Genomic DNA, 23,648 nt, shown 5'->3' on the forward strand with positions numbered 1-23,648 from the left:
AGAACATATCTGCTCCTTAGGAGAACATATCTGCTCCTTAGGAGAACATATCTGCTCCTTAGGAGAACATATCTGCTCCTTAGGACAAAGGCTCTGCACCCTTGCTGCGACTTCTTTCTCTAGCCCTGTTTGTTTAGGAGCCTCAAAGGCACCATTTTCATTCCTTCATGTGTCTGAAACTTTAGCAAGTGCCCTGTTTATCTGAAGAAAAAAATGGAGGCCAATTACCCAAGAAGAAAAATAAAGCTACATTTCCAAAGAGCAGGGATCCCAAAAATCTGTAAAAGTTGATTTACTTTCTAGGGGGAATAGAAGGATAAAAAAAAATCTCACATGGAAATAAGCTCTGGATGTATCAATGTTGATTGAGTGGTAAGGGAGACTTACCATTCTAATGGCTTTCCGTGTTTTGGCTTTGAAGTTTGGGTGGTAGAATGTTAGGAAACTGGTTGGGAGTGATTTATTGAAACCACTCTATTTATGAGAAGCATCACTAAAAGTCTAGAATCTCCAGACAACCTCACTGAACTTAAATTTTGAAATGGCACTCTTCAATATACAGAAAGGAAAACCGGTTTTGCGGTTTTGAAACTTTTTCAGATTTAATTACTTTATTTTACATGTATGAGTGTTTTGCTGCCTATGTGTCTGGGCGCGCTATCTGTGTACCTAGTGTCTGTGGAAACCAGCAAAGAGAGTCAGATCCTCTGGAACTGGAATTACAAACCGTTTTTGAGCCACTGTGGGGAAACTGGGATTCAAACCTGAGTCCTCTGGAAGAGCGGCCATTGTTCATAACTACTGAGCTGTCTCCCCAGCACCCAATTTACTATCTCATTCTTCAGTGTTTGCCAGACCCCATTTCCCTACCATCCCCACCCCCACCCCTGAGTTAAAAGCATTCATTTCTCTTTTTGTTAGTTTCATTTGGGAATTCCATGCATAGTACAATGTATTTTGACTGTATCTACCCCATCTCCTCCAACTTCCCCAGAACCTTCCCGCACACCCCACTTCCAACTGCGATTTCACATCTTTGATTGTGATTTGATTGTTTGTTTGTTATCACACCTCACTGAGTGTGTGCATGGGCAGAGAGTCATCCACTGGAACATGGGCAAACTGTGGGTCCACACTCCTGAAGAACACTGCCTCTCTCTTAGCAACCGTTAACTGCCAGCAGCTCTTAGCTAGACCTATGAATTCCTGAGCCCTTCACACCCAATTGCTCATCTTTTGTGGAATAACTGAAACGCACTTTGAAAGATATATTTAAAAAGCATAGAGTTGGATACCATGGGAGGCAACTGTAATCCTAGTACCGAGACAGGAGAATCACCATGAGTTCCTGGCCAGCCTAGTCTACAGAGCGTGAAAGCCTTCTTCACGCTTACCTCAGTGGTTCTCAACCTGTGGGTTGTGACCCCTTTGTTGGTTGACTGACCATTTCACAAGTCAGATATTCCGCATATCAGATATTTACATTACATTACAATTCATAACCATAGCAACATGACAGTTATGAAGTAGCAATGAAAATAATTTTAGGGTTGGGGGGATCACCACAACATGAGGAACTGTTATTAAAGGGTCATGGATTTAAGAAGGATGAGAACCACTGCTCTAAAACAACAAGAGTAACAAAGAATTGATATGGTGTATCAAAGGCCTATTAGGGTAGCAGCTTAGATAAGACAAGCCTGGGTTTGGAGACCAGGGAACTCTTACACACATGATAGGAAAGTAAAATCATCGGGCCCCATTAAAAGAGTTGAGTGTTTGTTTGCTTAGCAGAATTATTGTAAGGGGGGCTGGAGAGATGGCTCTGGCTGCTTTTGCAGAGGTCCTGAGTTCAATTCCCAGCAACCACATGGTGGCTCACAACCATCTCTGATGGGATCTGATGCCCTCTTTTGGCACACAGGTGTACATGCAGATAAAGCCCTCATATATATTAAATAAATAAATCTTTTTTTAAAAAGAGAGAGAGAGAAAGCAAAAATTATCATAGGCACCATCAATTCCACTTCTGGGTACACGCCCAGCCCAGCCCCACAAAAAGAAAGCATTGTGGAGGGAGATTGTCCTCCTGGCTTGCTAGCAGCATTGTTCAGGAAAACCCAGAAGCGGAAGACCCCGCTGTCCAGGGGCAGGTGAATGGAGCAGGAGGTGGTGCACCCATGCATTTAGACTATCACCCAACCTCAAGAAAAGTCAGAGAAACATACTGCACACCAGATGCCACGCAAAGGACCTCTGCTTGGGTGCAATGAGCCATCACAGTAAAAGCAAACACTGAGTGATCACATCCATGAAATGTCCTGGACAGACAGACAGACACCTAGACAGAAGCAGAATGAGCACTTGACAGATATGGTCTTGGGTACAGTTCCACTTTTCAAGGTGCAAAGAATTCTGGAGAGAGGTTGTGCCACGGTGTGAGTCACAGAAGGCTTATTCCACTCTGCACGTAGAGGCAAAAAAAAAAAAAGTTAAGGTATACATAATTTGCCACTATTAGTATATTGAAAGCCACCCCATTATACTAGCTACACAGAAGTCCATAGGGGTTGGGGGCCCTCAGAGCTAAGGTGGCATCATATACTTCTCTTAGTAGTAACCCTTCCCACACATATTTCTTTACGCAGTCATCAGTCCTCCTTTGTTTAATTTAAATCCGATGTAAAGTCTGTATTGTCACAGCAAGGTAGGGAATCAGCCTGCCTTTGCTCTAGGGAATAACAGAAATGACATTGCTTGGAGATGGTTTAAAGTGAACTTGAGTTTTTATGGGAACGCTGAGAAGGGAGAAATAACTAGGCGTTCTTCAGCAGAGGGAACTGTTTATTCCAGATCTCTGGTATTAACAGCCACAGGCAGGAAAGACCCCACCCCTTTCTACTGAGGGGTGCGTTGTTAGTTACCACGTGTGTTGTTAGTTACCATGTATGCCTCTGGTGTGGTGTGACGGTCCAGCAGCCCCAATCCACTGCCATTGTGGCCTTCTTGTAGATTCTCCATACTTCCCTAAGATTGGAAGCTCGCTGTAGGTGATTTCTCACCACCCAGCACTAGCCTAGTGAAGGAAGTAGCAACCTGGAGTCAGGAAAACTGGGGCAAATTACTTTGAGTCTTGGAGATCATTCGTAAAATATGGATAAGCTTAGTATCTCTCTTTCTAGGACCATCTTGTATTAGATGAGATTTAACAATAAGGAACTTTTTTTTTTTTTTTTTTTTTTTTTTTTTTTTTTTTTTTTTTTTTTTTTTTTTTTTGGCTTTTCCTTCCTCATTTTCCATGTGAATTTTCTGGCCTGGAACTCTCTCTATACAGACCAGCCCATTCTTGAGCCTGTGCGAACTCTGTATCCTCTGCCTCTCAGGTGCTAGAATTTAAGTTGTGTTCTGCCACAGTTGTATCTCTTGCCAGCCCTGTGATCGCGGTAGGGGAGGCATTTCTCTGTCACTTGGACGCACATATAAAATTACAGGATATGGCTCATTCCCTCCAGCATCCAGCAAGAAAGCACATGTAGGAGATTGGGTACCAGGCCTGTTCTCACACTCAGTGAGTTGTGCTTCTACGTGGATGTGTAAGGAGTGCCTGTAAAGTTCCAGCCAGCATAGTGTTTCTTCTCCGTCCCACACTCATTGTTAACAATCTTCTTTCTTTTTTTCTAAGCCAGTTTTAGAGTTGAAAATACATAGCACAGGTTTTTGTAGGGGCCTTGGGGGTGGGGTAATCATTGTCATGTAAACAGTGTCCTGTTCTGAGATGACTCAGAGGGAAAGGTGCCTTCTGTGGGGGCCCAGCAACCTGAGTTTTGACCCCTGGAATTTACAAAAAGGTGGAAGGAAAAAAACCACCTCCACACACGCACCACAGTACACGGGCACCCACGAGCACGTATCCTCAATACACAAGAGCAAATAAAGTAATGGATTGGAAAAAAATGGCCCAGTGCTTAAGAGCATTGCTGCTCATCCGAGGACCCAAGTTCAGTTCCCAGCTCCAGCTGTCTGCAGTTTCTGCTCCTCTCCAGGAGTTTCATTACCTCTGACCTCTAGGACAGCACCTGTGTTCACGTGAGCACACCCACGCATAGATACGGACACACATGTATGTAACGAAAATAAAACAAAGTCCTTTCTTTTTTAAAAAAAAAAAAAAAAAAAAAAAAGAAGAAGAAAAAGAAAATAACCGTGATTGTAAAATCTCCTAGGAAATGATCCAGCACGCTTGCACAAAGCCCGGGAGAGCGACTGTATTCCGGTGATATTTTCCTCTTCATGAGAAGCAGGAGGCAAAATGTACCCTACCATAGTTTCATAGTTTGATGCCTTTAAGGGGTAAAGGTGGGGATGCAAAGGTCTATCTGAACATCCAGGTGGAAGGTGATTGAGGAAAGGTCCAGGAAGCCCCGTGTAAGAGTGATGGGAGACCTTCCCAACAGGGAAACAGCCATGATTTGTGTTTTGTTAGGCATTTGGCCAGATAACAGACCCAGAACTTTGAAATGATTAAGCTTGCTTATCCTGTACATTTGTTCTCTCAATATTCTAAATAGTTATCTAGATCCTGTTAGTATCCTCTGTAAATATTTATACAGCCAACTCTCTCTGTTGTATATAAAGCATATATGTGTGTATGAGTTTGACTTTGTGTGTGTGCATGCATGCATGCATGCGTGTATAGCCACCATATATAAAAATTATTGAGAAGTAAATGACAGGGAAAGGAAGCTGTTGGGTAGGCTTATTTTTCAGGTAGAGTAGTAATTATGTTCAATAACATTATAGAAAAGTTAAATAAGGTACTGTTTGTATTGGTGATGAAATTGTGGGTTTTAAGGAAGCCCGAAGGGTTTGGTAAAAGGGGAAGGACGACACCTGGGAATTGGGAGCTGTAGATCTTGGCCAGATCCAAGTTCTGTAAATGGCTTAACCACCCTGAGTTTTTTTCTCTCCTGGCCATTAGACCGAATAAATTCTGATGTCCTTATCTGTTAAACCACATTGTCAAATGCTAATGTATTCTGTAACATTTTGAATGTATCGAGAAAAAAAAATCCTTTGGTGAAAGAGAAAAAACACATTCCATTAATATGCTAATTCATACTAAAGCAAAATCTGCTTTAGTTTGTTCAAAACTCCTATCAGGCCAGCTTTGCCAGCCACTACTGCGAACCTGGCACTTGGGAGGCAGGTAGGAAGGTGAAGAGTTCAAGGTCAACTTCAGTTACGTGGTAAAAATGCTATCTCAAAGACAAACCGCATCAGATTAAAGACTCTAGCTAGCTTGAAGTTATTTTTTCTGTGTTTTAATCTAGATTTCTTATCACAAATAACACAGACCTTCTGCCGCAGTGAAGGGCAGGGGATTTTAGCAATATACATTTAGCTTCAGTAGCTATCTGGGCTGGGAGCCTCCCCCAAAGCTCAGATGTGAGGGTTGTTGCTGAGCAGGTAAAGCTGACACAGGCCTGTCACAGTGCGCACACGCGCGCGCGCACACACACACACACACACACACACACACTCTCATGCTCGCATGTGTGTAGCCCTTTTTAAAGGCGTGTATGTACAGATACAAATGTTGGGGGACTTCTCCTGCTCTTCTATGTCGTATATATTATGTAGTCATGTAACTTACTTCCTATGGAATGTGTCTCTCGGTGTCCTTTCTAATGTCCCCTCACCTTACATAGGACATGACAGTCCTGTGACGGGAGAGCTCTGAGGCCTCCCTGGGACACCTGAGTTTGTGGTGTACATTTTCCTATACACCATGAAACCCACAGTCATTCTGGTTGTTTCTACTTTATGTGGTGACAGATTTCTTATATTTCTCTTCCTCCTTGTCGTCTCCAGAGGCCTCTCCATTCTTCATGTAGGTCTCATTTTCTGCACAGTAGCCACACTCTTACTGTCTTGGGAATATCCGTATCTGTTTCCCTCTTTGAGGTCTGTTAGTAGTAAGTGGTCTCCTGCTTTCCGGAGACTCACAGTTTATTTCCATCTCCAGAAACCCGACTGTGTCCTGCGTATGACTTGTTGGGAGGGTGTTCAGCTGGTGACCTGGTGACCCATCTGCCCCTCCAGCTTCTGTGATGCTGTTTCTTACAGTGCTTTGGGTCCATTCATCACCCATTCCTTGCATCTGACTCTTATCTTCTGATGCCATTCCTGGTATTTCTCTCTCGTTAAATCTTACTGTGAAATTTTTATTAACTGGCTTATCTTTTAACATCCCTGATTCTTTGCCCTGCTCTAAAGATGTCTACTTATGAGACTAATCAAAAGAATTTTTCATTTCTGAGATTATATATTTTTATTTATTCTATATATTATATAGTATATACTACATACTATATATATTCTACATATTGCTCAGTTATAGTATATATGGTATATGTTATATATTTTATATATAGTATAATATATAATTTTCCACATCATATTAGTATATAGTATATATATTTAATATATATAATATATATCATAATATATGTAGTATATATAATATGTAGAAAATATATACTATATATAAAATATAATACAATACATACAGAATATAGATAATGTATATATAATAAATATACTCTATATAGTATTATACAACATACTATATATACTATATATATTTCCAAGCATTTCATTAGGCTCTCTTGAGAACTTCATCTCTTGGCTGAAATTCCACCAGCCTCTTTTAATTATTTGTTTAAGGTCTATACAAAGTATATCTGTTTTCATTTGCTCCCCTCCACCCCGTCCCCTGTATCCTCCCCACTCGGGTTGCTTTCCTCTCTTCTCAGTCCTCACTTCTTCTTCTTTATTGTTCATGTGCCACAGCCATTTCAATTTTCTACATCCATTAAGGTCTCCTGCACCCCTTGAGGATCCCCTACCTGTGTTGTGATCTCCATGTACATCCGCATGCACACACACACTTTTAAACTTTGGTTCTGAGCACAGGAAAACACGAGGTATTTGTCTCCCTGAGTCTGTCTGTCTTTTGGTTAGCCGGTCGAATTCATTGTCGTGAAATTGGAATGATTTTATTTTTCTTTACTGCTGTGTAAAATTCCATTGAGGGATTGAGGATGTGGCTTACTGAGCAAAAGTGCTAAGTTCAGATCCTCAGTACCCACATAAAAGCCAAGCCCAGAAACATATGAATCTCTCGTCCAAGTGTAGCCCTGCTACAGGGAGGTGGGAGAGAGAAACAGGAGAGGCCTCAGAAGTGCACAGGTAGCCTGTGAGCTCACACAGTGCAGGGTGTGGGGAGAACAAGGCAGAAAGGATAGGAACAACACATGGTCATGCACACACACATATGTGCGCACACTCTCGAATCCACGAAGATGAACAAGCACAAACTACACAGACAGGAAAATGTCATTGCATACAGGTACTTTGTTTTCTGTAGCTATGCATCTGATGATGAACGCCTAGCAGACTCTACGAGGCTTTTGTGAGTGCAGCTACCTGCAGGATGCACAAGTGTCTTGTAGCATGTTGACTTTAGTCCTCTGTTCTGAAACCCCACGGGCGCACCGGGACCATTTGGTAGTTCTAGTTTCCCATTTTTGAGAAACCTCCAAACCAATTTCCCTAATTGGTAGGCAAGCTTACACTCGCTCCAGCTACTAGTATATAAGGGTTCCTCTTTCCTCACATCGCACCAGTGTGCCCTGCCATTCGTTTAACAAAGATGGCCATTCTGAACGGGATGAGATAGACTCTTAAAGCCGTTTGAGTTTTCCCTGCTGAGAATGTTGAACACTGAGCTGGAGAGATAACACAGAGGTTCAGCGTGTATGTGAGAGCCAGCATCTGGTCATCAGGGATGGATCCAGCGGAGATTTCATGTTACCCAGTCTTCAGATTCCGCCGATGGAGACTTTGCCTAGACTCAAAAACACCCCACTTACAGTCAGTCTTCTCCCCTATCTCTGCCTCCCTCCTAACCTCCCCACTCTCCCCCATCCGGCGGTCCAGCAGAGTTCTCTCATGCTGTTGGCTGCTGCTGCTGCTTGTCACTCTGAGCTGGGCTCTGCCCGGGGCAGGGGCGGGGGTCCTCTGTGCTAGCCCAGGCTTCGGTAAGGAGTATATCTGGCCTTTCCACCACGGCATCCAAACCCTCCCTTCTATCTGCAGTTGTGGAATTGAAGGCTCTTCATGCCAGCTTGAAGCCCAGCAAGCTCGTACCAACTGACACAATCCCAGTAGGAAACACAGGCTCTGAGAAACAAAGCTCTCAGTCTCTTGACATCATCCACCTTTTTCAATGTGCTGCTGTCGGCTTCACAATAGAAACACAGTTCTGGCCCTGTTGGAGGGGAAGGCAGGAGACCTTCTCCTTAACTGAAGAATCAATATGCAAATATCCATCAGTTCCTCCACAGAAGTGCCTTCTGTCTTGATTTGCTCCCAGTTCTCAGGACTAGCTCTTATGGGATGCAAGGATGACAAAGGACCCAGTGCCTGTCAGTATAAAGTCATTTAACACTTGAGAAGCAGAATCTTTAGACAGAGGTATTCTGATCCCAGAATACCAGTGTAAGAGGGTCTGCAGGTGGAGTTGTGATCCCAACCCTGCCACCAGTGAACATTCTTACAGAACAGAGCTATGTCTCATTTTAACAGACAGAGTTATTTTTGCACCATCCATTGGACTGTTACGAGGATAAAAACAGAGCCTTAGATCTGCAAGCTGTATTTGTATGTGCACACATGCGCACATCCTCGTTCATTGCATGTTCGTGTATGTGTACATGCAATAGATATGCATACTGTGCATATCAAGGCCAGAGGTCAACCTCAAGTGCCATCCTACAAAAACTGTTCACCTTATTTGTTTGAGGCAGAGTCTCTCCCTGAGACCTGGGAATTGCAAATTAGGTTAGTGTGATGGTTTATACATGCTTGGCCCAGGGAGTCGCACTATTAGGAGATGTGGTCTTGTTGGAGTGGGTGTTGCCTTGTTGGACTAGGTGTGTTATTGTGGAAGAAGGCTTAAAACCCTCATCCTAGCTGCCTAGAAGTCAGTCTTCCACTTGTAGCCTTCAGATGAAGATGTAGAACTCTCAGCTCCTCCTGCACCATGCCTGCCTGGATGCTGCCACGCTCCCGCCTTGATGATAATGGACTGAACCTCTGAACCTGTAAGGCAGCCCCAATTAAATGTTGTCATTATAAGACTTGCCTTGGTCATGGTGTCTGTTCACAGCAGTAAAACCCTAAGACAGCTAGCCCATCTGGCCAGCAAGCCCAGAGGTCTGTGTGCCTCTGCCTCCCCAGTGCTGGGATTATACATATGTGACAGTGCACCCAGCTTACATAGCAAGCACTTTACCACCTAAGCTGTCCCCTCAGTTCCTTTTATAATACTTTCTAAGAGTTGTAGAAATATAAAGGCTTCCTCTAAAGGAAGTCCAGGGCATTAGACTTCAAGCCCCCGTTGGCCATCTAACTCAACTTTGCGGGAGAGAACAGAGTACAGAAGAAAGCAGAGGAAAAAGATACTGGGAGTCTTCACCCTGCCAATCAATTGGCCTGTGTGACAAGGGTTAATGAAGGCTTCAACCCTGGGAAATCCCTCTCCTTAAGCAACAATAGCACAGGGAAGCAGTGAGCTTAATCCTGGGCTGACTGAGCTCAGTTCAACTGCTTCCTGGGTTGCTCCCTAGCTCAGTGCTCCCCCTGCTGGCTCAAAACTAGATTTGCTCACAGAGTGCGGCTGGCTGGACTCAGCAGACAAATCAGAGGAACCTCGAGTCACCCCAGGGCATGCTAGCCTCCTGCTGTCCTCAATCCCAGCAAAGCCCACCCTGAGCTTGTCACCCGGGGTTCCCAACCCGGTCCACCTAGCTGAAGCCTTTGGTCAGAAGCTGGCCGATCTAAAGCAGAGCTTAGCACGTGACTGTCCACAGAGTAGCCATTCTTGCTTGTGGATCAATCGTGCGTCAATCGTGCGTGAGAGGCAGAGGTGAGCAGGTACCTCTGGGGTGGTGTGGCCTGCAAAGTACAAGATTCTGCGGTCTGGCTCTGTGCACAGAATGTTTATCTAGGGACTGGGGATGTAGATCAGTAATAGATTGTTTGCCTGGCATACACAAGGTCCTGGGATATCACACACACACACACACACACACACACACACACGTATAGGCATCAGTTTTACCCACTTTTTTTCCTTTATTGAAAATAGATTCTTTTTCATAAAACGTATTCTAATTATAGTTTTCCTTCCCTCAGCTCCTCCCAGTTCCTCCCCACCTCCCTTACTACCCGGATCCACATTCTTTCTGTCTCTCCTTAAAAAGCAAACAGGCATCTGAAGAAGAAGAATAAAATAAGATAAAACAAAAAACAAGCAAGTCAGACTAGGACAAAGCAAACAAACAGAAAATTTTGTTAAAAAGCCATAGAAACAGCAGGAGGAATACATACAGATGCAGAGACATACATGTGCACACACGGGAATCAGGAACACATATAGATGCAGACACACACACATGTGCACACACAGGAATCAGAAGCACATATAAATGCAGACACACACACATGCACACATAGGAGTCAGGAACACATATAGATACGGACACACATACACATGTGCACACACAGGAATCAGAAGCACATATAAATGCAGACACACACACATGCACACATAGGAGTCAGGAACACATATAGATACAGACACATACACACACACACACACACACACACACATATGTGCACACACAGGAACCAGGAACACATATAGACACACACACATGCACACGGGAATCTCACAAAACATAAAACTGGAAGCCTTACTATATACACCAAGGACCTGTGAGGTTTAAAATAATATAAAGTAAAATAACCACCGTGCCCTGACACAGCATTCTGAGATGAGGAGCCTCCACAGTTCACACTGAGCTCATCTGTGTTGGCTGTCTACTACCGGGCACACGGCCTACCTTTTAGAGTGCTTTGTTTCCCCAGTGAGACTTCCTTGAAGAAAACGAATTTTTCCTTTGCCAGTGGTTATCGATTGAAAGTAGCTCTGGGTTAGGAATGGAGGTGTGTGTTGTCCTTCTCTCCACAAGGCCCTGCGCATGCCGCCTCGGTCTCTGTGAGTGTCATACATGAGTGGCTTCTGCGTTGTTTTATCTGCAGAGTTCCCGGAGCCCTGAGGGGAGGACTTGGTTTATATATTTCTTGTAACACAATACCCAGTTGTCAGCAATCTCTACCGGTACCACCACATTAAATTGGTTTTCCCCAAGCAGGTTTTACTCTTGGTTTATTTAAGAAATGAATCACTGTTTTTATACTTTGCTATCTGAGAGTAATAGAAATAATCTATTACTCTTTAATTATTAACTATTATGAGAGTAAACCTTAATTTATTTTTTTGGCTTCCAAGAATAATGAGATAAAGAGATTTTACAATCTTCCCATCTGTAAGAGAATGTATAGTTATCGGGGTTTTGTTTGCTTGCCTTTGTTTTTGTTTTTGTTTTTTTAAGTTCAAAAGACTGGAGAGATGGCTCGGTGGCTAACAGCGCCTGCTGCTCTATGAAAGGACCAAGTTTAGCTCTTGGCACCCACACTGAGAGGTTCACAACCACTGTAACTCTGGCTCCAGGGATCCAAGTCATTCTTCTGATCTCCAAGGGCATCTATTTACACATATGGCATAAGCACACAAAAGCACACGTACACGTACACGTAAAGATAGATACATATATAGACAGACGATAGATACAGAGATGATACATAGATACATAGGTGATAAATATATAGATAGATGATAGATAGATAGATAGATGATAGATAGATGATAGATAGATAGATACATAGATATATAGGTGATAGATAGATACAGAGATGATAGATAGATAGATAGATAGATAGATAGATAGATAGATAGATAGATAGATGATACATAGATGTTAGATAGATGATAGAGAGATAGATAGGAGACAGATAATAAAATAATTTTCAGTTCAAGCATAACAATTTGCTGACAATATTGGGGCAAAGTTCATGTCAAACTCAATGAAAATGCAATCAGTCAGATAAACGCGGTGGAAAGTTTTAGAGAGTAAACTATTGGATGTCTTCAGCGAAGGAATAAGCATAGAGGAAATGGTAGAGAGAGTGGTGAGCTTTGCAGAGCGAAAGGCTTGTGAAGGATCTGGGAGCACATGAAGCATCAAGATGACCCCAGATACTCAGAAAGGGTCCCAGAGCTTGAGCACAGGTGGAGGCTTAGACACTGGGCTGTTGTTCCCACTGCTTTATTTATGAACGGCATCACCAGCAGCTCTCTGTCTCTCTGTCTCTCTCTGTCTCTCTCCACATATATATCCTCCCCCTGTCTCTCTCCTTAGCCTGCTCCCATCTCAAAAGACTCATTCTCCATTAAAGATGGTTTAATTGAGCTACTTATTAACTTCTCTTTCTCTTCTTGGTTCTTGCAGCAAGAGAATACAGTGTGGTAGAAGCCAAAGGTTGATTGGTGTAGAGTAGGGGCTGTGACTTGAACTCAGGGCCCTGACTGTGCAAAGCAGGCTCTGTCTGTGCCCAACTCCAAGGCCGATATTTAGTGAACCTGGATAAGGAGGATCTGAAATTCACTATAGGTTTTCCCTCAAACTTTATGTTTAGAACTTTTTTATTATAGGATGTTCTAATTTTTTTTAACTATATGTTTAAAGTTAGTCATTTAAATAACCCCCCAGCCATTTTAGTTCATGCAAGAAACCCTAAATGAACATAGGGGTCACCAAAAAAAGACATGGAAGAAGGGGACCTTGTTAGAAAGAAGGGTTCACTGGGAGTAGGGTGGAGAAATGATAGATGTGATCAAAATGTGTGTCTGTTCATGTGTGTGTGTGCATGTATGCATGTGTGTGTTCATGTGTGTGTACATGTATGTGTGTACATGTGTGTATGTGTGTGAATGTTCATGTGTAATGTGTGTATGTGTGTGCATGTGTATACATGTGTATGTGCATGTGTATGTATGCGTGTGCATGTGTATACATGTGTGTATGTGTGTGTGAATGTGTATATGCATGTGTGTGTGTGAATGTGTGCTCATATGTATATGTGTGTATTCATGTGCATGTGTATATGTGTGCAGGTGTGTGCGCATGAATGTCGGTGTGTGTGCTTGAAATTGTCGAAAAATGGATTTTTTAAAAGAGAAAATAAAAATATAAAAGATGTGGAGAAATTAAATCCCAGTTATGCCGGCCATTTCTGCTTGTAAGAACCACAGGGCACATTGTAAAGCCCTGTGGAAAGTGACCAAGGTACTAAGAGTTCAGGGACTGGAGTCACTCTTGCCTCGCATAGTGCAAGGCCTAGAGTCCACATCCCCACCCAAGTCAAGAGGGATCAGTCCAGTTCCTCACGAGCAGGAAGTGCTCAGGACCTGGTAGCCATCCATCGCATAGGCTCTGAAACTGCATGTATGATTGCCATGAGCCTAGTTAACATGTGATCTCACTGAATCACTGTGAACAATGAGACATCAACTCATACTACGGCACCCAGGAGTGAGAAGCCAGCATCAGGAAATGTACACTTATGCATCCCTGATGGTTTAGAAGCAACAGTCAGTGCAGGGGCAGTGGAATTGCTAATGATGCTTTTAGACACATGTAGGCACCAGCACCAAAGGCCACGGAATCTCTACTTCAATGAATACAGTCTCTCATTTACAACCCAAGATTCCTGCTGAGTCTGGGAAAGCTCTGAGTCCCAGGACATTCCTTCAGCTAAGTCCTTAGGAAGCTCTTCCTTAACCATGAGGTACTTAGCACTGCAAACAAACAAAAAAAAACCACATTAACTGAAGGATATAAGATTTGGGGCTCAGAGAGATGGCTCAGCAGTTAAGAGCACTGACTGCTCTTCCAGAGGTCCTGAGTTCAATTCCCCAGCAACCATCTGTAAGGGGATCTGATACTCACTTCTGGCAGTGCAGGTAGACCTATATGCATAAAATAAAATAAATCTTAAAAGGAACGTAAGATTTGGGCCCTCAGGACTGTGCTGTCTGTCTTTCATCCCAGCACCTAGAAAGCTGAAGCAGGCAGATCTTTGTGAGCTTGAGACTAGCCAAGGCCACCTAGTGATCCCCCTGTCTCAGTGAAAACAAGTGAACTATAATAAAACAAAACAATAACTAAATAAGATTCGTGTAGTCAGACACCACTAGCAATAAAATAAAGTTGGGCCTCATCGAATAGACTGCCTCTTTTCAAGTTCTTGAGTCTTGTTTTGGGGAGGGATGCTGTTAGAGGGGGGTTGGGATGTGTAATATTTATGCCTTAAAAGGGGGGGAAAGGGGAGCAAGGCCAGTGTCGGAGAGGCTTGGGAAACAGCGTCCTGCCTAAGCTGTGTGTATCAAGCCTGTGACTTCTTCTCTGCTTCCCCTGCAGAATGACATCACTCCTTTACATGTGGCCTCGAAGCGAGGAAATGCAAATATGGTGAAGCTATTGCTGGACCGGGGTGCGAAGATCGATGCCAAGACCAGGGTAGGTGCCCTGCCCAGTCCGGGCCTGTGTGGCTCTCGCAGAGGTAGAAACCTTCACCTGGTGCCTATACTGTGGGCAAATACCGTTTTATTTCTCTCTGATTTGTTGTTGTGTCTTGGGAAATGATTCTCACTTCATATACTGTTGTATATGTGGGTATGTGTCTAAATTACTGTTTACGGAGTATGGCTTACCACACGTGCGGCTCTTACCTGAGCCCTTGACTTGGGTAGGCAAGTTTGTGTTTTAATCGGTGTCTTAGTCAGGGTTTCTATTCCTGCACAAAACATCATGACCAAGAAGCAAGCTGGGGAGGAAAGGGTTTATTCAGCTTACACTTTCCACATTGCTGTTCATCACCAAAGGAAGTCAGGACTGGAACTCAAGCAGGTCAGGAAGCAGGAGCTGATGCAGAGGCCATGGAGGGATGTGACTTACTGACTTGCTTCCCCTGGCTTGCTCAGCTTGCTCTCTTATAGAACCCAGGATTACCAACCCAGGGATGGCACCACCCACAGTGGGCCCTCCCCACCTGGTTTACTAATTGAGAAAATGCCTTACAGCCCGATCTCATGGAGGCATTTCCTCAAGGGAGGCTCCTTTCTCTGTGATAACTCCAGCTTGTGTCAAATTAACACACAAAATCAGTCAGTACAATGGGGTTTGTGTTTGCCTATTTCTTGTGCTCCCTCCCTCCCTCCCTCCCTTCCTCTCTCTTTCTTTCTTTCTTTCTTTCTTTCTTTCTTTCTTTCTTTCTTTCTTTCTATTTTGATTTGCTTGTTTATTTGCTTGTTTGCCTATTTTCTGAACACAGTGGTAAAAATGCATGGAGTCAGGTGGGTGGGGAGGATCTGGGAAGAGCTGGGGGAGGGAAAACCATGATCAAAATATATTACATGAAAAAAAAAAAAAAAAGAACCTGATATTGACCAAATAAAGTAAAAGTCTTAGTTAATAGAAACATACAGGGACTGGAGAGATGGCTCAGAGGTTAAGAGCACTGATTGCTCTTCCAGAGGTCCTGAGTTCAATTCCCAGGAACCACATGGTGACTCACAACCATCTGTAACAGGATCTGATGCCCTCTTCTGATATGTCTGAAGACAGCTATGGTGTACTCATATACACAAAATAAGTAAATAGGTCTTACAAAAAGAAAAAGAAAAACATTCAAAGAGTTTCCTTTTTCTAGTTTCATGTGTTTTTAGAAGATCCGAACCAGAGACAGTCTGATCAAAACACAGTGTTGTGGTTTTACTGAAGCCTCATAGATGGGATTCCTGCCTTATAACCAGGCCCCACTTCCAGGAGTCCTTATCTCCATGATCCTAAAACTAGCCTTGTAGACCAACTGTATTCCAGTCATGCTTTGATTTACTGTCTTATTTACTATTAATGACATGTATTCATCCAACCAATAAGTGACCATTGGATGTCTACTTCTCTCAGAGACAATACTTGTCCTAAAACCATGAGACCGTGGGCTGGCTGACTTTCTGCACTCCGCCCCTAATCCAGCCCTGCCTGGGTGTTTGGTGGACTTGGAAAGTGCAGCCACACCCTATGAGAATCAATCTTACTAGAGAGAGAAATAAGGAATGGTAAACGTTGCCCCCTGAAGGACTATCTCTCTACAGAGCAATTGAGTTGGGTCTTATTGAACTGGCTTTTCTACATCGCAATAGAAATTGTCAGTATGCCAAGAAAGCTAGGCCTGTTCTTAGCTCTGCTGTGCATGAGCTCTGGAAAGAAGCTGTAGAGGACAGCTGGTGGGGACAGTGATTTCTCTTGCAACTTAGTCGCCAGGATGTGCAGGATCCGTTGTGAACACTAGGAGTCTCTGTCACAGAGGATTGACAGGTGGAGGGGCCGCCTGGGGAACCGGGCCAGCCTCTGGGGCGTTAGCTGATTGAAGATGAGCTTATTTCTCTCTGTGCTGGTAGTCTTTACTACATAGAACAGTAGTTCTCAATCTGTGGGCCGCGACCATAAGGCCATCTGTATAGCAGATGTTTGCATTACGATTCGTAAGAGGGGCAAGATTACTATTATGGAGTAGCAGTGAAACAACTTTGTGGTTGGGGGTCACCACAACAGGAGGAGCTGTATTAAAGGGCCGCAGCCTTAGGAAGGCTGAGAACCACTGCCACGGGAAGTTCAGATCAAGGGGCAATAAGGTTTCTCATTTCTGTGACCAAATGCCTGAAAAAAAAAACAAAAAACAANAAAAAAAAAAAAAACCCCGCAGCTACAGGGAGGAGAGTTCATTTAAGTTGTAGGGGGATACAACGCATCATGGCAGAGAAAGCCTGGCAGCAGGCAGCTGAGGTGTAGAAGGAGGTGTATGCACCCAGGACTCTGTGCCTCCTCAGATCTTAAAGGCACAGGAAGCTGAGTGTGGACAGGAAGTGGTGCAGGACCCTAAAGCTCCAAGGCCTCTCCCAGTTCCTTAAGGGAAGGCTCCTAAAGACTCCACAACCTTCCCAGACAGCAATACTTTCTGAGGACCAATTATTTTAATACATGAGCCCATGGGGGCATTGCATATTCAAACCGCAACAGGGTTTGCATACGGCCACAAGACAGGGAGACAAACATTAAAGTCCGGATGAGCATCAGCAATTAACTGAGATGTGGATAACATGTCAGGCAGCTTTATTTCTGTGCCCCTGGACTTCTGGCTTACTGTCAATAAATAGGGGGAGGGGTCCCCCCTCACTACTACATGTTCAGTGTTATCTAGACATGCATGCCTTCAGCCCTATCGGGAAATAATGTGGATATGAAGGAAGCGCTACTAGATCAGTGGTTCTCAGCCTTCCTGGGGCTACGACCCTTTAATACAGTTCCTTGAGCTGTGCTGACCCTCAACCATAAGGTTATTTCATTGCAACTTCGTAACGATAATTTCGCTACTGTTGTGAACTGTAATGTAAATACCTGATATGCAAGATAGTTGATATGTGTCCGGCCCCCAAAGGGGTCTCAACCTACAATTTTGAGACCCACTGGCCTAGAGGAATCAGAAGAAGAAAGCCTGTCTTGCTTCCTTATGTTCTGCTATGGAGTGGGTCGGGAGGGGGGACATTTCTAATTCTGTGCAGACCAAAGTCCTGCCTAAATAAAGGAAGGAGAGTGAAGTGTATCCCTCAAACTTGTGGCCTACATGGCATTCTCTGCATGAATGGTTCCCAACTATGACCCTCCACAATACATGTCTATCACACACACACACACACAAAGAGTAATTAGGGCTAAGACATAACACCATGGAAGAACTCTTGCCTAGCATATAGAAGTCTCTAGATCCAATCCCCAGCACCATGGAGATAAAAAAAGAAGAGACGTACTAAAAGTATCAGGATGCTTCCATATAAATCTTCCTGGAGTTTAGGAGAACCTGATGTTCCAGAGGACCTGGGCCTCTGATTATTCCATTGCAAGAAAGCATTCCCCAAGTCCCCAGGGCCATTGTGCTGAACTGATGAAACTACCTGGCTCATCCTAGCTTTTGCCAACAGAGTGGCATGCCTGGAGGTGCTTGTGTGATGATAGTGGGAGTGGGTGGGGTGTGAGCACTCATTAGGGATGGCAGTGAAAGTGGGTGAGGTGCAAGTACTCACCACGGATGATGGTGGGTGTGGGTGGGGTGTGAGCACTCACCAGGGATGGTGGTGAGAGTGGGTGGGGTGTGAGCACTCACCAAGGATGATGGTGGGTGTGGGTGGGGTGTGAGCACTCACCAGGGATGATGGTGGGAGTGGGTGGGGTGTGAGCACTCACCAGGGAAGCACTCTGGACCTGGTCTAGATGCCGCTCTTGATTCAAGGTCTTTGTGGAAGTTGCTATTTTCCAACAGGATCTTTATGGCTGAGTTTCTTTATAGCCAAGGATGCTCTGCCGAGGACCACCTGCTGTTCTCTGCACTGAGCTCTCCCTGTCTTCCAGGCTAGCAGGAATGTTGGTTGGGCTCTTGTTGAGGGAGGACTCCCTGCGGCAGATGGTCTCTTACCATTTTTGTTTCTTTTGCGTCAGTCCCCAGCCCAGTCAGAGACTCAATATAGTCCTTATTCTAGAACAATTCTAAATGCCTCTCTTGACTAACTTCTCGCCGTTTGCTAATAAGGCTGCAGGCTTGCATTTCCTGGTAAGATGCCTTGGGGGCTCTGAGAGCAAGCAGTGCTGATTTCTGGGATGCTGGCACCAAGTCTCTAAGCCTGACCTGTCCTTCTAGCTTTTCTACAAGGCACCCAGTGCCCCATCCTCACATACTCCATTACTCAACATTGCACACCAAGCCACACCTTAGCACAGAAATACACACGTGTCCATCTCAGTAAACATAGCACTTTGCATATGCTGCATACTCCAAAAGTATTCATTCACTGAACATATGGAAATAAGATAGGCTCCCTAATGTTACATTTGTCAAAAGGCCTTAATGGGCTTGACTGGACCCTGGTCCTTCTGTGATGTAATTTTTCTCCCCAACCTCAGTGACATTCAAGTCTCCTGTAAGAGCGAGAAGAAATTGATATACAGATGCGGGAGTGGGGCGGGGGAGGTCTTCATAATTCCTTCAATCTACTACCCTGAGAATGTTTTCCAGAGAACACAGTCATAGATATTTACCTTACAACGTTCTCTCTCTCTCTCTCTCTCTCTCTCTCTCTCTCTCTCTCTCTCTCTCTCTCTCTCTCGCCCTGCAATGGAACTGGTTATATTTCTCAGTTTAAAACTAAGAAAAAGAAAACCAAACTTCTGCTTGCCTTTACAATCTTGGGAATGTGGTTGTCCTCGTTAAAAACAAATTCTTGCCAAAAACAAGGTCATAGAAAAGCCTTTGTCTTAGGGTTTTACTACTGTGAACAGGCACCATGACCAAGGCAACTCTTATAAGGGCAACATTTAATTGGGGCTGGCTTACAGGCTCAGATATGTAGTCCATTATCATCAAGGCAGGCACATGGGTAGCGTCTAGGCAGGCATGGTACAGCAGGAGCTGGGAGTTCTACGTCTTCATCTGAAGACAGCTAGCAGCTTACTTCCAGGCAGCTCTGGTGAGGGTCTTATAGTCCACACCCACAGTGGCACACATACTCCAACAGGGCCACACCTTGTAATAGTTCCACTCCCTGGGTCAAGCATCTACAAACCATCACAGCCTCTCTCGAGAGGCGATTTTAAAATACAGCCTCCTCAGAGTTCAAATTGTTGGCACAAACATTGGGCAACATGAAAGATTCCAGGTTCATCCACAGACCAAGACTATTGAAAATACTTCTTCACGTTATAGAAAATGGACTGATAGCTTTCGTTTTCTGTCACAACGGTTGGGAGCCTAGTCCAGTATGGGTTTGCATACCTCTAACCTCAGAACTGGGGAAGGAGAGGCAGGAGGATCAAGAGTTCAAGGTCAGACTGGACTGTATGAGATACCCCCCCATCTCAAAAAAACAAGCAACAGCAACAAAACCCCAAATATTGATAGGAGCTGGAGGGGCCGCTCAGTGGTGAGGAGCGTATACTAGCTTCCTGAGGACTCGGGTTCAGTTCCCAGCACCAACATGGCAGCTCACAACTACCTGAAACTCCAGTTCCAAGGGATCCAACACCTTCTTCTAGTTAACTCGGGCACCAGCCCACACACGTTACATATATGCACATACAGGCAAAACACTCATCCACATAAAATAAAAATAACTCTTAGCAGATATTGAACCTTGAGAGCATTTGCTTAAATTCAGAGTGGTAAAGATGAAACACCCCAGGCTTCCTCTTTGAAGGAATGAATGCGTTCCACCTCCTCAGAAAAAGACAAGGGGCTCTTTTTCTTTGTCCTGATGCTTCGATGGCACACTGGAAAGACTGTTTACCTTGCTCAGGAGTAGTGCAGTGGCATGCATAGAAACTGCATACCCGGTTCTGTAGAAGATTCTAACTAGAGAGCTCCAAACGGTCACTGCTTTTGTTACTTGACGTTCTGTCACAGGTGCAGGTACCCTCCTTAATCTCCTGTTTCCCCCTAGTGTGGTTTGGTAACACTGAGGTCCAACTTCTTTGAACTAACTCAAACCATCTAGACACCAAAGTAGCCCACAGTGATCCACTGTCAACATCCTGATGGTGCCCCTTTCTTAAAACAAAGTCAAGAAATAAATAACTCACTGTTGGATTCCATTCTGAGTCCTGATGTGAATTTTTAAACATAATAACATTCTCTTGAGACATATTTGTGCATACCAAGTGTCTAATTCCAGAAAATGTATAATCACATTTAATGTTTGCACTTAACAAATTGGTTTGTTGGGAGATTTATAATACATGAGAATTGTGTCATATTTACAATCCCCGAATCAAACCAAATAGAATGGATGGAATTACATTACAGAATTCTCATGCTATTCATAAAGTTAAGTATGATATTACTTCAACATGTAACATTCATAAGATTGATATTGCTGTATAACACAATGATAGTTGGATTATGGTCATGTGGGGTATATAGTATAGTCTTCAGGCAATCACCATCATAAAAAGGCTTTAGCTAAAAAGTCAAATGAGAAGACGAGAGAGAGAGAGAGAGAGAGAGAGAGAGAGAGAGAGAGAGAGAGAGAGAATGAGAATGAGAATATACAGGTAGCTGATAGGTAAATAATGAATGGATGGATGGATTGATGAGCATTCTTTTCGCTTAGTCTTCTAAACAGCACTCAACCTGAAGCAAGACAAGAGACACAAAACCCACCAAGCCAGCGTAGAAACACCAGATAATACACAGTTGTATTCTCTCCAAAAGATGTAGTCTATGAGTAGAGAAAGGCCAAAGGGTTTCACATTCTTCTCCTTCAACTTTTTTCATATTCTCTTTTTAGATTTGCATATGCATGCATGTAGGTACACAGGCTACAACATACTTGGGGGGGCGGTCAGGGGACACGTTGCACCTTTACATGCTGAGTCATCATCTCACCAGCTCCTATTTTCATTTTAATTGAATGACTAGCGCAGCAATCAGGAAGAGAAGGAAGAGATCCTACATCCATAGAGAGATGTCAGAAATGAAGTCTTGATTGGAAAAGAGTACTGGACGCGTGTATGGATTGGTATTTGTCGTAGTAGACGAATCCCAGTGTTTCAGAGACAAGTCTACACATGAGCTCTCATTGTGACCCTGGGCTTCCTGTACGACCCTGGAGAGTTGCATCAAACCCCCAGAGCAGTTTTCTGATCTATAAATAGAGCCCCCAAGACCTCTCCCATGGAACAGTGGTCCAAATAAAATAAGACCCCAAGTATAAAGCTCATGTAACAGAGGACATTAAAAATGGCTCTCCATTTTCTCTTGGGTTAACTCTATAACTGCCTATGATTTAAAGCAAGGTCCAGTCAAGTTTTGAGTGGGTGGAAATGCCAACATAAAGAATGTTTTCCGTTAAACTCTAATCACTGTTAGTTGGTGTGTCTTGACTGCCGAACCAACTCTTCTTGGGTGCATTATTGCTTGTTACTTTTCTGTTCTCCTCTGTTAGAATATAACCATCTACTTTACATTCAGAGCATCCCTGAGTTCCCCTGGCTTTACCTCCTTCTCCATCTCTAGAATGGGGAAGGGGGGATGCTTAGGAAAGAAAGAGATGAGCGTAATGGACACAAACCAAAATCAACACATTACTTCTGGAAATTCCTCTCCCAGCCACGAATGCATATCCCTCTAGACTTGGCTTTGTGCAGCGTCCAGATGGTAAGGGTCTGTTCTAGATAACATTCTCTGGTGTGACACCCTACTGTCCCTAGCTTTCTGGTCCAAGTTCTGCTCTGTACTGTGCACAAAGGTCAGACTGAAGGAAGGTCTTTTGGGTCTCTGTGTACATAAGGCTTGGCTCTTTGAATAACAGGAGAGAGCATTCTGTTCATCCAGCAGCACGCAGCTCCTACCTCACTTACAAGATTACTGTCACCAAAATGAAATAGGAGCCCAGGACCAGCCCGTATGGGCAATTCAAAAGTCTGCCCAAGGGAAGCCCATTCATTACGTTAGTGCTTTAAAAAAAAAATCTAGGGGATTGGAAAGAAAATTGCCAACCCCTTGCAATTTCATTTCTTGCCCATAATGTCACCATGGCAACTCAGCTTCCCACTCAATCCTGTCTAGTCTGTTATATATGTGTGGTATGGAAGTGGGCTCCCTCGCCTCCCCCAAAATTGCCTGTGCCAAGAATCTGTCAGATGGGAGTTAATGTTACATGAGGTTGGAGAACAGCAATTTTTTTTTCCATTTTGGTCCAGGACTCCTTGTAATTGACACTTTACATACATTGCAAGTTTGCAGGGGTTGGTTTAAAAAAAAAAAATTCTTGTGCCAAACAAACAAACAAAAAGGACCCAGCAGCATTTGTGTAATTTGAAAGAGAGGAATATGCAAGTGTTTTGTTGGCAAGCACATTATCCATAAAACCATGCAATATCCGGGTTTACAAGAAAGGAAAATCTTATTAGAGCAAATTCTGAGAGTTAACAGATTGAGTCATGCTTTCCAGTCTAATTGACCAAAGGCTTCCTCCAGTGAGAATTTCAGGGGTTTGGGGCTTGGGGTTTTTTGTTTTTGCTTTTTTGTTTTGTTTTATTTTTATTTTTTATTTTTGAGTTTTTTGTTTTGTTTTGTTTTGTAGTTGTTTTTAAAGGGTGAGATATTTCAACAGTGTTTCAGCATTTAATAAAATGAATCCAAAACAAAAGAGGAAGCAGGGAACCTGTGAGATGACTCAGCAGGGAGAGCAGCTTGCAGCCAAGCCTGGCCACTGGCACTTGGTCCCCAGGACCCACACAGTAGAAGGAGAGACTCAGCTCCTGAAGTTGTCCTCTGACCTCCGCATGCATGCCATGACACAGACACACACACACACACACACACACACACACACATGAATGAGTGCAGAGCGGAAACATCCTTTTTCAACCATGATCATTGAACTAGGAAATACTTGCATAATGATGAGTTTGAGGTCAGGTGATGTGGCTCAGTTCGTGGAATGCTTGCCTGGAATTGATGAAGTCCTGAGTTAGACCCTAGCATCACACAGAAGGGATGTGCCAACC

General features: G+C 43.7%; 1 protein-coding gene across 21 annotated transcripts in view; it reads left to right on the forward strand.

Annotated features, from left to right (window-relative positions):
* Positions 1 to 23,648, forward strand: part of Ank3 (ankyrin 3) — a 484,298-nt gene that overhangs the window by 294,091 nt on the left and 166,559 nt on the right. For all 21 annotated transcript variants that reach the window (XM_021205641.2, XM_021205642.2, XM_021205643.2 and 18 more), the window contains one exon: positions 14,451 to 14,549. In XM_021205641.2, coding sequence (XP_021061300.1) covers positions 14,451 to 14,549 — 99 coding nt within the window. The remainder of the gene's footprint in view (positions 1 to 14,450; positions 14,550 to 23,648) is intronic.

The sequence above is a fragment of the Mus pahari genome, chromosome 9, assembly GCF_900095145.1.
Source record: "Mus pahari chromosome 9, PAHARI_EIJ_v1.1, whole genome shotgun sequence".
Classification (NCBI taxonomy): domain Eukaryota; kingdom Metazoa; phylum Chordata; class Mammalia; order Rodentia; family Muridae; genus Mus; species Mus pahari.